This window comes from Tripterygium wilfordii, chromosome 22, assembly GCF_013401445.1.
Source record: "Tripterygium wilfordii isolate XIE 37 chromosome 22, ASM1340144v1, whole genome shotgun sequence".
Classification (NCBI taxonomy): Eukaryota; Viridiplantae; Streptophyta; class Magnoliopsida; order Celastrales; family Celastraceae; genus Tripterygium; species Tripterygium wilfordii.
This window is the reverse complement of record NC_052253.1, coordinates 9,694,187-9,705,000: the sequence shown is the minus strand read 5'-3', so window position 1 is coordinate 9,705,000 and position 10,814 is coordinate 9,694,187. Positions and strand designations below refer to the sequence as shown.

The 10,814-nt window shown below is 38.4% G+C and overlaps 3 protein-coding genes across 3 annotated transcripts; 2 read left to right on the top strand and 1 right to left on the bottom strand.

The window, feature by feature from the left end:
- The first annotated feature begins 1,911 nt into the window (after nucleotides 1–1,911).
- On the top strand, nucleotides 1,912–3,900 carry LOC119991862 (probable protein phosphatase 2C 25). Its single transcript, XM_038838361.1, has 4 exons — nucleotides 1,912–2,461; nucleotides 2,683–3,021; nucleotides 3,129–3,308; nucleotides 3,427–3,900. The coding sequence occupies exons 1-4, from the start codon at nucleotides 1,994–1,996 to the stop codon at nucleotides 3,586–3,588; spliced, it is 1,149 nt and encodes a 382-aa protein (XP_038694289.1). The 5' UTR covers nucleotides 1,912–1,993; the 3' UTR covers nucleotides 3,589–3,900.
- A 3,079-nt stretch (nucleotides 3,901–6,979) lies between these two features.
- Nucleotides 6,980–9,254, top strand: LOC119991512 (putative nuclease HARBI1). The gene is made up of 2 exons (XM_038837859.1): nucleotides 6,980–7,143; nucleotides 7,976–9,254. Exons 1-2 carry the CDS (start codon nucleotides 6,980–6,982, stop codon nucleotides 9,252–9,254), a joined length of 1,443 nt encoding a protein of 480 aa, XP_038693787.1.
- Nucleotides 9,255–9,424: 170 nt separating this feature from the next.
- Nucleotides 9,425–10,524, bottom strand: LOC119992233. The gene is made up of 2 exons (XM_038838917.1): nucleotides 10,205–10,524; nucleotides 9,425–10,118 (listed from the first exon to the last, which is right to left on the bottom strand). Exons 1-2 carry the CDS (start codon nucleotides 10,514–10,516, stop codon nucleotides 9,591–9,593), a joined length of 840 nt encoding a protein of 279 aa, XP_038694845.1. The 5' UTR covers nucleotides 10,517–10,524; the 3' UTR covers nucleotides 9,425–9,590.
- Nucleotides 10,525–10,814: the final 290 nt, after the last annotated feature.

Below are 10,814 nucleotides of genomic sequence, written 5' to 3'. Positions count from 1 at the left end.
CTTTTAGTCACCGAAAGATTAGCTTCGTTCACATTTAGCACCGAAAGATTTTTTGTTATAAACTAGTCACCCATTGAATCAAAATGAGACATTTGAGGGATTCGGTCAAAATTGTTACAATAACAGACAATGTCAATGCGTAGATGGCAAATAGTCAACGTTTGCAAAATTAGTTGTGCTTATTTGGATGACAACTTGGCACCCAACTCAGCACTTGCTTACGTGTCATTTTTTAAAAAATTTAAAATAACAACTTATTTGAAACAACACTTCCTCTCTCTCATCTCCCTCTACAACTTTACTTTCTCTCTCTACCATTTCATCTCTCTCACCGTCGATCTACGCATTATCGTTGCAGTTGTCTTTAGTTGGGTCTTTGCAAATGGGATGACAAATGGAAATGGGTTTAAAATCGAAGGTGAACAGGGGTAGATTTGAGAGTCAAATAAACTTACTTTATCTAGAAGCTACCACTAACAATTTCGTTTGTCAAAGCGTTGTCCAGCCAGGAAGGCTCTTCCGATTTGGAGTTGCGCCGTTTGGTCTTGCCGTAAGGATTTGAGTGAAGTTATAGATTTGCATATAAGGGGAGGGAGAGAGAGAGAGAGAGAGAGAGAGAGAGAGAGAGAGAGAGAGAGAGAGAGAGAGAGAGAGAGAGAGAGAGAGAGAGAGAGAGAGAGAGAGAGAGAGAGAGAGAGAGAGAGAGAGAGAGAGAGAGAGAGAGAGAGAGAGAGAGAGAGAGAGAGAGAGAGAGAGAGAGAGAGAGAGAGAGAGAGAGAGAGAGAGAGAGAGAGAGAGAGAGAGAGAGAGAGAGAGAGAGAGAGAGAGAGAGAGAGAGAGAGAGAGAGAGAGAGAGAGAGAGAGAGAGAGAGAGAGAGAGAGAGAGAGAGAGAGAGAGAGAGAGAGAGAGAGAGAGAGAGAGAGAGAGAGAGAGAGAGAGAGAGAGAGAGAGAGAGAGAGAGAGAGAGAGAGAGAGAGAGAGAGAGAGAGAGAGAGAGAGAGAGAGAGAGAGAGAGAGAGAGAGAGAGAGAGAGAGAGAGAGAGAGAGAGAGAGAGAGAGAGAGAGAGAGAGAGAGAGAGAGAGAGAGAGAGAGAGAGAGAGAGAGAGAGAGAGAGAGAGAGAGAGAGAGAGAGAGAGAGAGAGAGAGAGAGAGAGAGAGAGAGAGAGAGAGAGAGAGAGAGAGAGAGAGAGAGAGAGAGAGAATAAAATTTTAAAGAGAGATGAGAGAGGTAAAGTAGCAAGATAAGATTTTTTTTAAGTTAAAGTCATTTTTATTAATTATTTTTTAAGAAAAATTAGGTGGAATTTCCACATACCTATTTTTTATCAATAATTATAGATTTAATGTCACATCATCAACAATCCCGACCGAAATAGTAACAAATCTGACCGAGTTCTCTACAAGTCTCATTTTGAAACAATAGGGGATGATTTTATAATAAAAATTTTTTGAATGCTAAAAATAAAAATCTAGGAAAAATATAGTTAACCCCATATTTTTCATTGAACGTAGTTCCGCAACGCCACGGGATCACGAAAGGGTGACTTTCGTAGATGGACCCTCGAGACCTTGACCAATGGCAATCAGAGTGGGTTGGGCCCACACTATGAGATGTGGCTGCTTTATACTTAGCGATTGCCAGTGTGTAGTCAACAATTCATTAACGCTGTTTTATTACGTGTTTTGACCTCTAACTCTAAGTCTAAGCTAATTGGGCTTGCTTGAAAAGACCTTGTTGCCCATACCACTCGGTGTTTTACGATATTCATTCAAAATAGAAGTTTATGGTCAAATTGTTAATTAATGGGGATGTATTGCAGGGTCAAATCCGTCTTCTAAAGTGAAGGACAGACCGGTCATCTCCACAAACACGGAAAGACGGAAGACGCTTTATAAACCGCTCTCCTCGCCCTTTTCTTCAACGGCAAACACAGAACTAAAACAAAGATCAATCGGAAAACAGAGAAAGAAAAGCTTGACTTGCTACAGAGATGTCGGTTGTGGTATCAAATTCTCCGGTGTTTTCTTCTCCATCGTCTTCTTTCTTCCGCAACAATATTGAAACCCTAGCAGTAACCTTGTCGCACCTCAAATCTACGCAGTCTCCGACTGCTTCTTCTCCATTGTCTCCTTTCTCGCCGCTTCGGGTGCGACTCCAGAAGCCTCCTGTCTCGATTCCATCTTCTTCTTTGGCTTCGACTTCAGTGTCCGGTTCCCGATTTGGGGCCGGGTCGCCTCAGGCGTTGTTGAAGAGGAAGAGACCGGCGAGGTTGGATATACCGGCGGTGGATATGGGACTTGGAGCTCCGGAGACTCCAGCGGCGGGTGGAAGGATATTGGAGGAGGTAGAGATGGAGAGAGAAGGATATGGGTATTCCGTGTATAGCAAGAGAGGGAGGAGAGCGGCCATGGAAGATCGGTTCTCTGCTACTGTTGGTGTTCAAGGAGATTCCAAACAGGTAATTTTGCCTCTCTCTTTTCCCCAATATTTTAAAATTCGTTTTTCCTTACAGCTTCCTTGATTGATGAACGGATTTTCTCAGGAATTAGGATTTAGCTTTGAGCTGCATGAATAACATTAGATAGTAGCTTAAACATTACGTTGAGCTCTGTGCACTCCGATTTTAATTTGGGATTGCTATAGTTGTAGTCTTATGTGCTTTGTTGTCATGTTTCGCAGGCTTTATTTGGTATCTTTGATGGGCATGGAGGTGCAAAAGCTGCACAGTTTGCATCGCAAAACTTAGATAAGAATATATTGAAGGAAGTTTCAAAGATGGGAGAAAGAGGAATAGAGGATGCAGTCAAATGTGGATACTTAAAGACGGATTCTGAGTTTTTAAAGGAAGATATTCACGGTGGCTCGTGCTGTGTGACAGCTTTGATTAGGGAAGGAAATCTAGTTGTATCCAACGCTGGTGATTGTTGTGCTGTCATCAGCAACCAAGGCATAGCAGAGGCCCTCACATCTGATCACCGGCCTTCCAGGGAAGATGAAAAGGATAGAGTTTTGAGCAAGGTGAGTAACCTGTCACTTTATCAAAGATTACATTGTCAGCATTTTGGTACAAAGTACTAAACTCTTATCAGGTAACTAAGTGTGCTATTGTAAAATTTGTGTTGCAGGGGGCCTATGTTGATAAGATCCATGGTGTTTGGAGAATTCAGGGGTCCTTGGCTGTTTCGAGGGGAATTGGGGACCGGCAACTAAAACAGTGGGTCATAGCTGAGCCAGAGACGAAAATCTGTAGAATCAAACCTGAACATGAGCTCTTGATCTTAGCTTCTGATGGTTTATGGGATAAGGTATGATGTCCAACATTAGAGTTACATTCTTTCTATTTTTATGTCCTTATATTTCAGTGTGCACAAAAGATTAAGAACATGGTAATCTAAAATGTTTTTCTTTGTCTTTTTCTTCCAGGTTAGCAATCAGGAAGCAGTAGATGTAGCACGCCCGTTTTGCTTGGGAATTGACAACCCTGAACCATTGTCAGCCTGTAAAAGGCTTGCCGATCTTGCTGTGTCACGAGGTTCTTGTGATGATATTAGCATCATGCTGATTCGGTTGCGGCACTTCATTTAACGACTAGATTAGTTATTCAGTAGGAAACACAACTAACAAATAAGATTTGATTGAAGTTGTCTCCCCCTGTGAAAGGAAAGGCTCCCATGAGTGGTCATTGGGGTTGCCGCAGAAGGTGGTATATAATACAAGCATCAAGTCTGATTATCTATTATTTGGTGGGGAATTTAATTTACACACACATAGCTGAAGATAGATTTTACAAATTTATGTAACATTCTTTGATTCTTTTACTAAGTTAATAACATTGACTGCACATTATATTCAATTTGAAATGAAGAATTCTTATCGTTGTGTTGTTGGTGTTTACAATTGCGATGGCAGTGTACATTAACCTTGCAATTACTTACATGACTTCAGATGAATCCCATTGTTAATTTCAATTTTATCCCCATCATTTGAAAAGGGTCTATTTGTTGCCATGTTACCTGATGTGGTCTTACGCTGTTCAGTTATCAACTGTTTGGATGAGAAAGTTTGTCAGACTTTTGAGTGCAAATGCAGGTTGAAACAAAAAAGAACTGCTGCTTCATTTTTTGAAACTTCTTGATTGCTGATAGTTTTCTGTTGATCTTGGAAAGAATTTGACCGGCCATCCAGTTTTGGAAACAGGAGATGTTATACTGAACTAGGCTATGCTCTATCTATTGTTTTATGGTCTTTGTTTATTGTTTTTTGTTATTCAACGACTTTTCCTTAAGGAGTGTGAAAGAAATGAACCAGTTCACATTAGCCACAAATCTTTTTCTTAATAACGAAGATCTTGATTTCTAGAAAGAAGAATGCATATCTGCTGACCAAGATAATTAAATACATGTTATTATGTAATAAAATTATTAAATATAGAAAGACATAGTAGTATATGACATGGTCAGCTTGAGCTGTCTGATTCTGTTTTTAGAGGACCCCATTAAAAAAAAGCTGAATTTGATCCACAAATATCACATGTCGAAAGACCAATTGCCTTTGGTTCCGGCTACATCTCACGTTCCCTAACATTGCCAAGGCCCTTTCCTAGAAGTAACATGTTTGGGTCGGTTGACCCTCCAATGATTTGTTCATGTTTGGTTGTTTGGGTACCAGAGTTTGACAGCTTGTTAAACTAATATATGCACTCATGTAGCAGTGCATATGACAACGATCTTATTGTCTGTTCTGCTGGTTTAATAGTTTTCTCTCTTCTTTTTTTCTTTTTTTTTTTGAGAATAATAATAGAACTTGTATTAAACAAACACAGTACAAAGAGGAAACTCCTCTTAAAACGGAACAATACAAATGAACTCCTAAGTCAAGAATAAGGGATAGATCTAAAACAAAAGCATCTGTCACAAATCGAACGAATTGAGAGATAATACTCTTTTTTAGAGGTAGGCAAGGTCTTGGAACAACAATTCCGCGTTGAAGAGTTGCCTTGAATTATGTCCATAGAATGGAGGTGATGTAGCCTTGAACCATATCCTTTGTCAACTTGATCAGCGTTGTCATAAGGCGATCATCGCCGTCGCCAAAACACACAAGATCGAAGTGCAAAAACCTCAGATTTGTGGTCCAAACCACCAGATCTGAAGACAGAACCACCATATCTGGGGAATTATTGAACAACAAAAACAAAACATTCACACACAGAGAAAACAAAGATGAACCAGAGGGGAGGGGAGTGATATGTAGGTGGTATGGAGAAATAGGGGGAAGGGAAGGAGGGGGAGGTGAAGGAAGGGGAGGGGGAGGAGGAGGATCCTCCTCCGCCCAATATGCCGTTGTAGTTGAGAGCAGTAAGAGAGAGAATTGTGAGAAAGTGGAGAAGAGAGACAGTTACAACCTTCTCTCTTCTTTAATTACTCTCTAGCTGCATATATGCGTGTTAATAACTTTACTATCTCATATAAATCAATCAAAAAAATCATATAAGCATTAAAAAAAATAACATGCTAAAAAAAGTTAGATAGTAAAAGTATACTGTGTTAACAAATTGAAAATGTATTATAATAAATAATTAGTTGTTAATTTTTTTCAACAACCATGTCAAAGAACGATTTGAAATTTTGGGGACGAGAAGCAAAATTCCACTAGTAATTGTAACCTAGTGGCTTGGGGTGTTCATCGAGTTTCTAAACCCAAATCGACCCGGTGACCAGGACCGACTCGAGACTTATTGGGTAAGCCCGAAACTCATTTTATCGGTTCGAACCAAATCCGACCCGAAGAACTCATAATAGGGCCGGGTTTCGGGTCATTATTTTTGTAATTTTCACGTTATCAGGTGACTCGATAACTAGATTAAAAAATTATTATTAAATTATAGATAATAGATAGAGTTATATTCTTGTTACTTTGTGGTTTGTGCTTTTATCTAATTTGTCCGGTATGGGATGCATGCACTAAGCCACCAACAGTGCAGCCTTGGGCCCTTAGAACTATACAGCCATGGGCCCTTTGGAAGATCCTGAGTTATATAATATTTGTGTTGTATATCAAAAAAATTTGAAGATGCGTATTGCATGTGTTGGGTTGTGTGTGTGTGATGCTGGTTGAAGTAACTGTGCTTAACACAGAAATACTCCCACATCGGTTGTGTGTGTCCCTCATGAATAGTATATAAGTTCTCCCTACAACACACTTTTTTGCCTGGATGTAATACTCTGGGTAGTGTGTTGTAGTATTGCTTTTATAATATTTGTGTTGTATATCAAAAAAAAAGAACTTCACTTCAGTACTTTCAATTAATTTGTACAAAAATATTTGAAAAATCCATCGTTACATCAAATAGCACAAATGTAAGATTGTCACATAGTAAACAAAATTAATATAACTTTTATTAAGTCGTTTCGATATTTCATTAAATAAACATTTTACTTGCCGTATTACATAAATAACGTCAGGAAAACAATAAAATATACCCCCATAAAAAAAAATTTAAAAAAATTGTATCATATTGCAATAATTATAAAATACGGCGGTTGTGACCGTGTGGGCATAACTAATTTGATTATATTTATGCAATACATTTCATGAATTTTAGGTGGGTCGGGACTATTTGCACTTTACGTTTTCCCATTCACACCCTATTTTTCAAAACCACTAAACACGCCCCTTAGATTGCGAGCTCTTCAAGCATACTATCAATAGCAACAACCAACCTGAAAATTCCTTAGGCATTCGCACACCAATAAATCACTTAAAATGATTGCGGGAATTCGAGTCAGATAAAGGACATGAACAATAGACTAGACTGGTTGAAAAGTGTGAAGAAATTCAGTTTCCGGTATTTGAGGATTGTGAAGAATGTTCGAAGCAAATGTAGGAATCGAGAAAGGTAGAATATCTATGACCAGAAGAACATGAGCCAGAGGGTCGTTTCCCTAGAGGAAAGCAGAGGAGCCACTGAATCGCGATGCTTGTTTTCATCCGTCACCAGAACCACCACGTGTCACGAATCTCTACGGCGGTGGAAGCCACAAAGAGGTTGTGCAGGGTAGGGATGGGACCCAAAGGGACGCACGGTTCCAGTGGAGGAGGAGGAAAAGGAGGAGATGGAGAGCAGTGGCGGAGATCCAAGTTTTCGTGAAATCTATCAAGCTATTGTTAGGGTTCATCTAAGGGGCATGTTTGGTAGTTTTGAAAAATGGTGTGTAAATGGAAAAACGTGGAGTGCAAATAGTCCCCATCTTTTAGGTGTTTGTTTTCACAAAGCTACCAAATTTTGAGCAAGAATTTATAGTCATCATTTTAAGACAATTATAATGTATATACGATTCTTGTGTATTTGAAGGGTATATTATGCATGTATTCTATTGTGAAAAAATATTACATTTGGTCCCTCAATTATAACTCTAGTTTCACTTTTGTCCTCAAATCTTTTCTTTCTTAAAATTATCTTTACATCATATTTAAACTATTCAAAAGTACCCCATTTACCTCTCAAATTATTTCGGCGTCGAAGAAAACATGTGGTAGCCCACATGGCATACATTTTACACATTATCAATACACGTGGACGAATTTAACACACTATCATACACGTTAAGAATAAAAATCCCTAGATCAATATTGCAGTGCTGCAGGACCATTCTGTAATATAGGGATTCACTTTTTACACTATGCACCCAGTAGATTCTTTATACAAATTCCCTATATCATCAAATTTTGAATATTTCATGTTTAAATACCTATATATTATATTTATATGTAAATAAATAAAAATAAAAATTCATAATGATATGTTCAAATTTTAGATTTTGAAAAAAAAAATTTATTTCAAATTTCAAAAGTGCATTCGTCTCTACATAAGATGATGTTTAGTTTCACGTTCATTTTCATCCAATAGATTAAAACATACTTCATTCCATCTAGAGTTCTTTTTGTTCTCAATGTTTCAATTTTTTCAAAGAAGACGTCAACATCTCTTGCTTGACTCTGCTGAACAAGAGGCGGTGGATCAAAATGGTTTACTCGTTGAAAGAGAGAATTCAGAGAGACGAGGCAAAACACATCGAGGTTCTGTTATCGGTCGTGCATACATTGATCGTGATCGTAAGACAGGCCATGAAAACTTGGTGCGTGATTACTTCTCTCCAACTCCGACATTTCCTCATAGGGTATTTCGAAGACGATTCCGCATGAGTCAAAAATTATTTCTTCGCATCCATGATGCTGTTGTGTCTTATGATGACTACTTTGTGCAATCTCGAAATGCAGCACACACAGAGGGCTTATCTTCACTACAGAAAGTGACTGCAGCCCTCAGAATGTTGTGTTATGGAGTTTCTGGTGATATGATGGATGAATATATTCGGCTTGCGGAGAGCACAGCAAATGAGGCTATGAAAAATTTTATTGCGGCAGTGATTACTATTTTCGGTGATAAGTACTTAAGGTCGCCTACTTCCAATGACATAGCTCGTTTACTTAAACTCCATGAGTCACGTGGATTCCCAGGAATGCTTGGCAGTATCGATTGTATGCACTGGACATGGAAAAATTGTCCAAGCAGATGGAAAGGTCACTATTCCGGCCATTGTGGTGATGCAACAGTGATATTAGAGGCAGTAGCTTCACGTGATCTTTGGATATGGCATTCTTTCTTTGGCCTTCCAGGCTCACTCAATGACATCAACGTGCTTGAACGTTCTCCTGTCTTCACCGATCTTATTAATGGTCGTGCTCCACCAGTGAATTTTGTCATCAATAATCATCAATATGATATGGGGTATTATCTGGCAGATGGTATCTACCCGCAATGGTCAACAATTGTAAAGTCAATCCATATGCCACAAACTCAAAAGGCACAAAATTATGCAAAAGCTCAAGAGTCTGCAAGAAAAGATGTTGAACGGGCTTTTGGAGTTCTCCAAGCTCGTTTCCATATCATTCGTCAACCTTGCAGGTTTTTCAAAACAGCAACAATGAAGAACATCATGAAGGCATGTGTTATAATGCATAACATGATTGTAGAAGAAGAGCGTGACCTATACAAATCATTAGAGAAAGGTAACTATTATTTATTTGAAGAAGTTTCTGATATATCACTGGCTCGTGAGTATGAAGATTTTGATTATGACCAATTCATTAAGGGACGTCAGAAGTTAAAAGATAAGACTCAACACCGTCGTCTTCAAGCCGACTTAATTGAGCATCTATGGGAGAGGCATGGAAATATTGAGTACTAGATTAAGGTTGTCATGTAATGGACCTATTTTATTAGTATTGTCTAATAATTCGTTTCATGTAATTTCTTCAAATTTTTGTTTCACTTGTTCCAATAACATTGCTTTTCCACGATAGATTCAGGTCCATATACAACAATAAATGGCTCATGTGCCGCTTCCAACACATCTGCTTGTGACATCCCAAATGCACTTAAATTCACAAACAAAAAGATTAAAAAAAGTTTCAAAGTAAATGTTTGAAACAAGATCCTGAAACAAACACATCTTCTAAAACAAGTCCAAATAAAACTTAATTTAATACAAGTTCAAACTTAAATTAAAACAGGTTCAGGGGTACTACTTGTTAAATGCTTTTTCGAAGATCTTCCATTGCTTCATTTCAATGTACTTTCGCTGCATCTCATTCAAATTAGACATGTCAATAGTCATAACCTTCTCCTCTTTATGCTCCCGATCAAGCTCAAGCTTTTCCCTCTTCAATTGTAGATACTCGTCCATTTTTTTACTATCCTGCATGATGACATCCATCTTCTGCTCATGAAACTTTTGCATCAATTCTGGTGATTTTTCGAAATTAATGCTCGTTTGAGATTCTCCACTATCTTCCACTTTTATTTTTTTGTTCTTCATTCGCTCCTTTCCAGCCTTCCTACCAACTGGTCTTTCTAATTCTACATGACCAGAGGCACTCACATCGTCTCCTAAATTTATAGACTCTGATGCAGCTGTGCTTCGGCTCAAACTAGGGTGCATCACTTCTGTAATCCACTTCGGAGAATTCTTGAGCGCTTGATAACAATGTAAAAACTTGAAGACACCTCTTTCCTTCTCCTCAGTAGACCATGCTTTAATGGCTTGATTAAGCTACAAAATATTGATCAAAATGTCAATATAAAGCTACAACTATCTCTGATATATTAAAGCAATGATCATAATATAGGCAAGTTTACCTTGTCTTGCTCAGTCATTCCACTCGGATTCGCATACTCAATGCTCTGAACAATTCCAGAAAACTTTAAGCATTTAGTCCGGATAATGCTGAATTGATTGATTATTGATTTCTCCGGTCGATAGGGATAACTACTTGCATTCGAAAGATACTCTCTCCACACTCGAGTCCAATATTGTTCTTTTGCTTGATCAGTTCCAATCACGACATCTTCACTAGTATGTTCCCAAGCCGCGATTAAAATGAGGTCTTCCGCTACCGTATAATTTTCTGCCTTTCTAACTTTTGGCTTGTCCATGCTTTCATCATGCATTTGAGTCTCCATATTGATATGGCTTCCAAGCAAAAACATATGAATATAGACATGTGAACATAAAACTTCACATTGATAATTACAAACAAAAGCCACAATCACAATACAAAAGCTTCTACCCATAAGTGGCCATAACGCATCATGATGGATTGAATTAATTCACTGGTATGGCATCATGATGGATTGAATTAATTCACTGGTACTAGACTAGTAGTAGTGATAGTGAAAAAGACTGGGTAAGTTCTATGAAGAGGAACTGAATGAGAGCAACTGATTGCTATTCCTACAAAATATATCT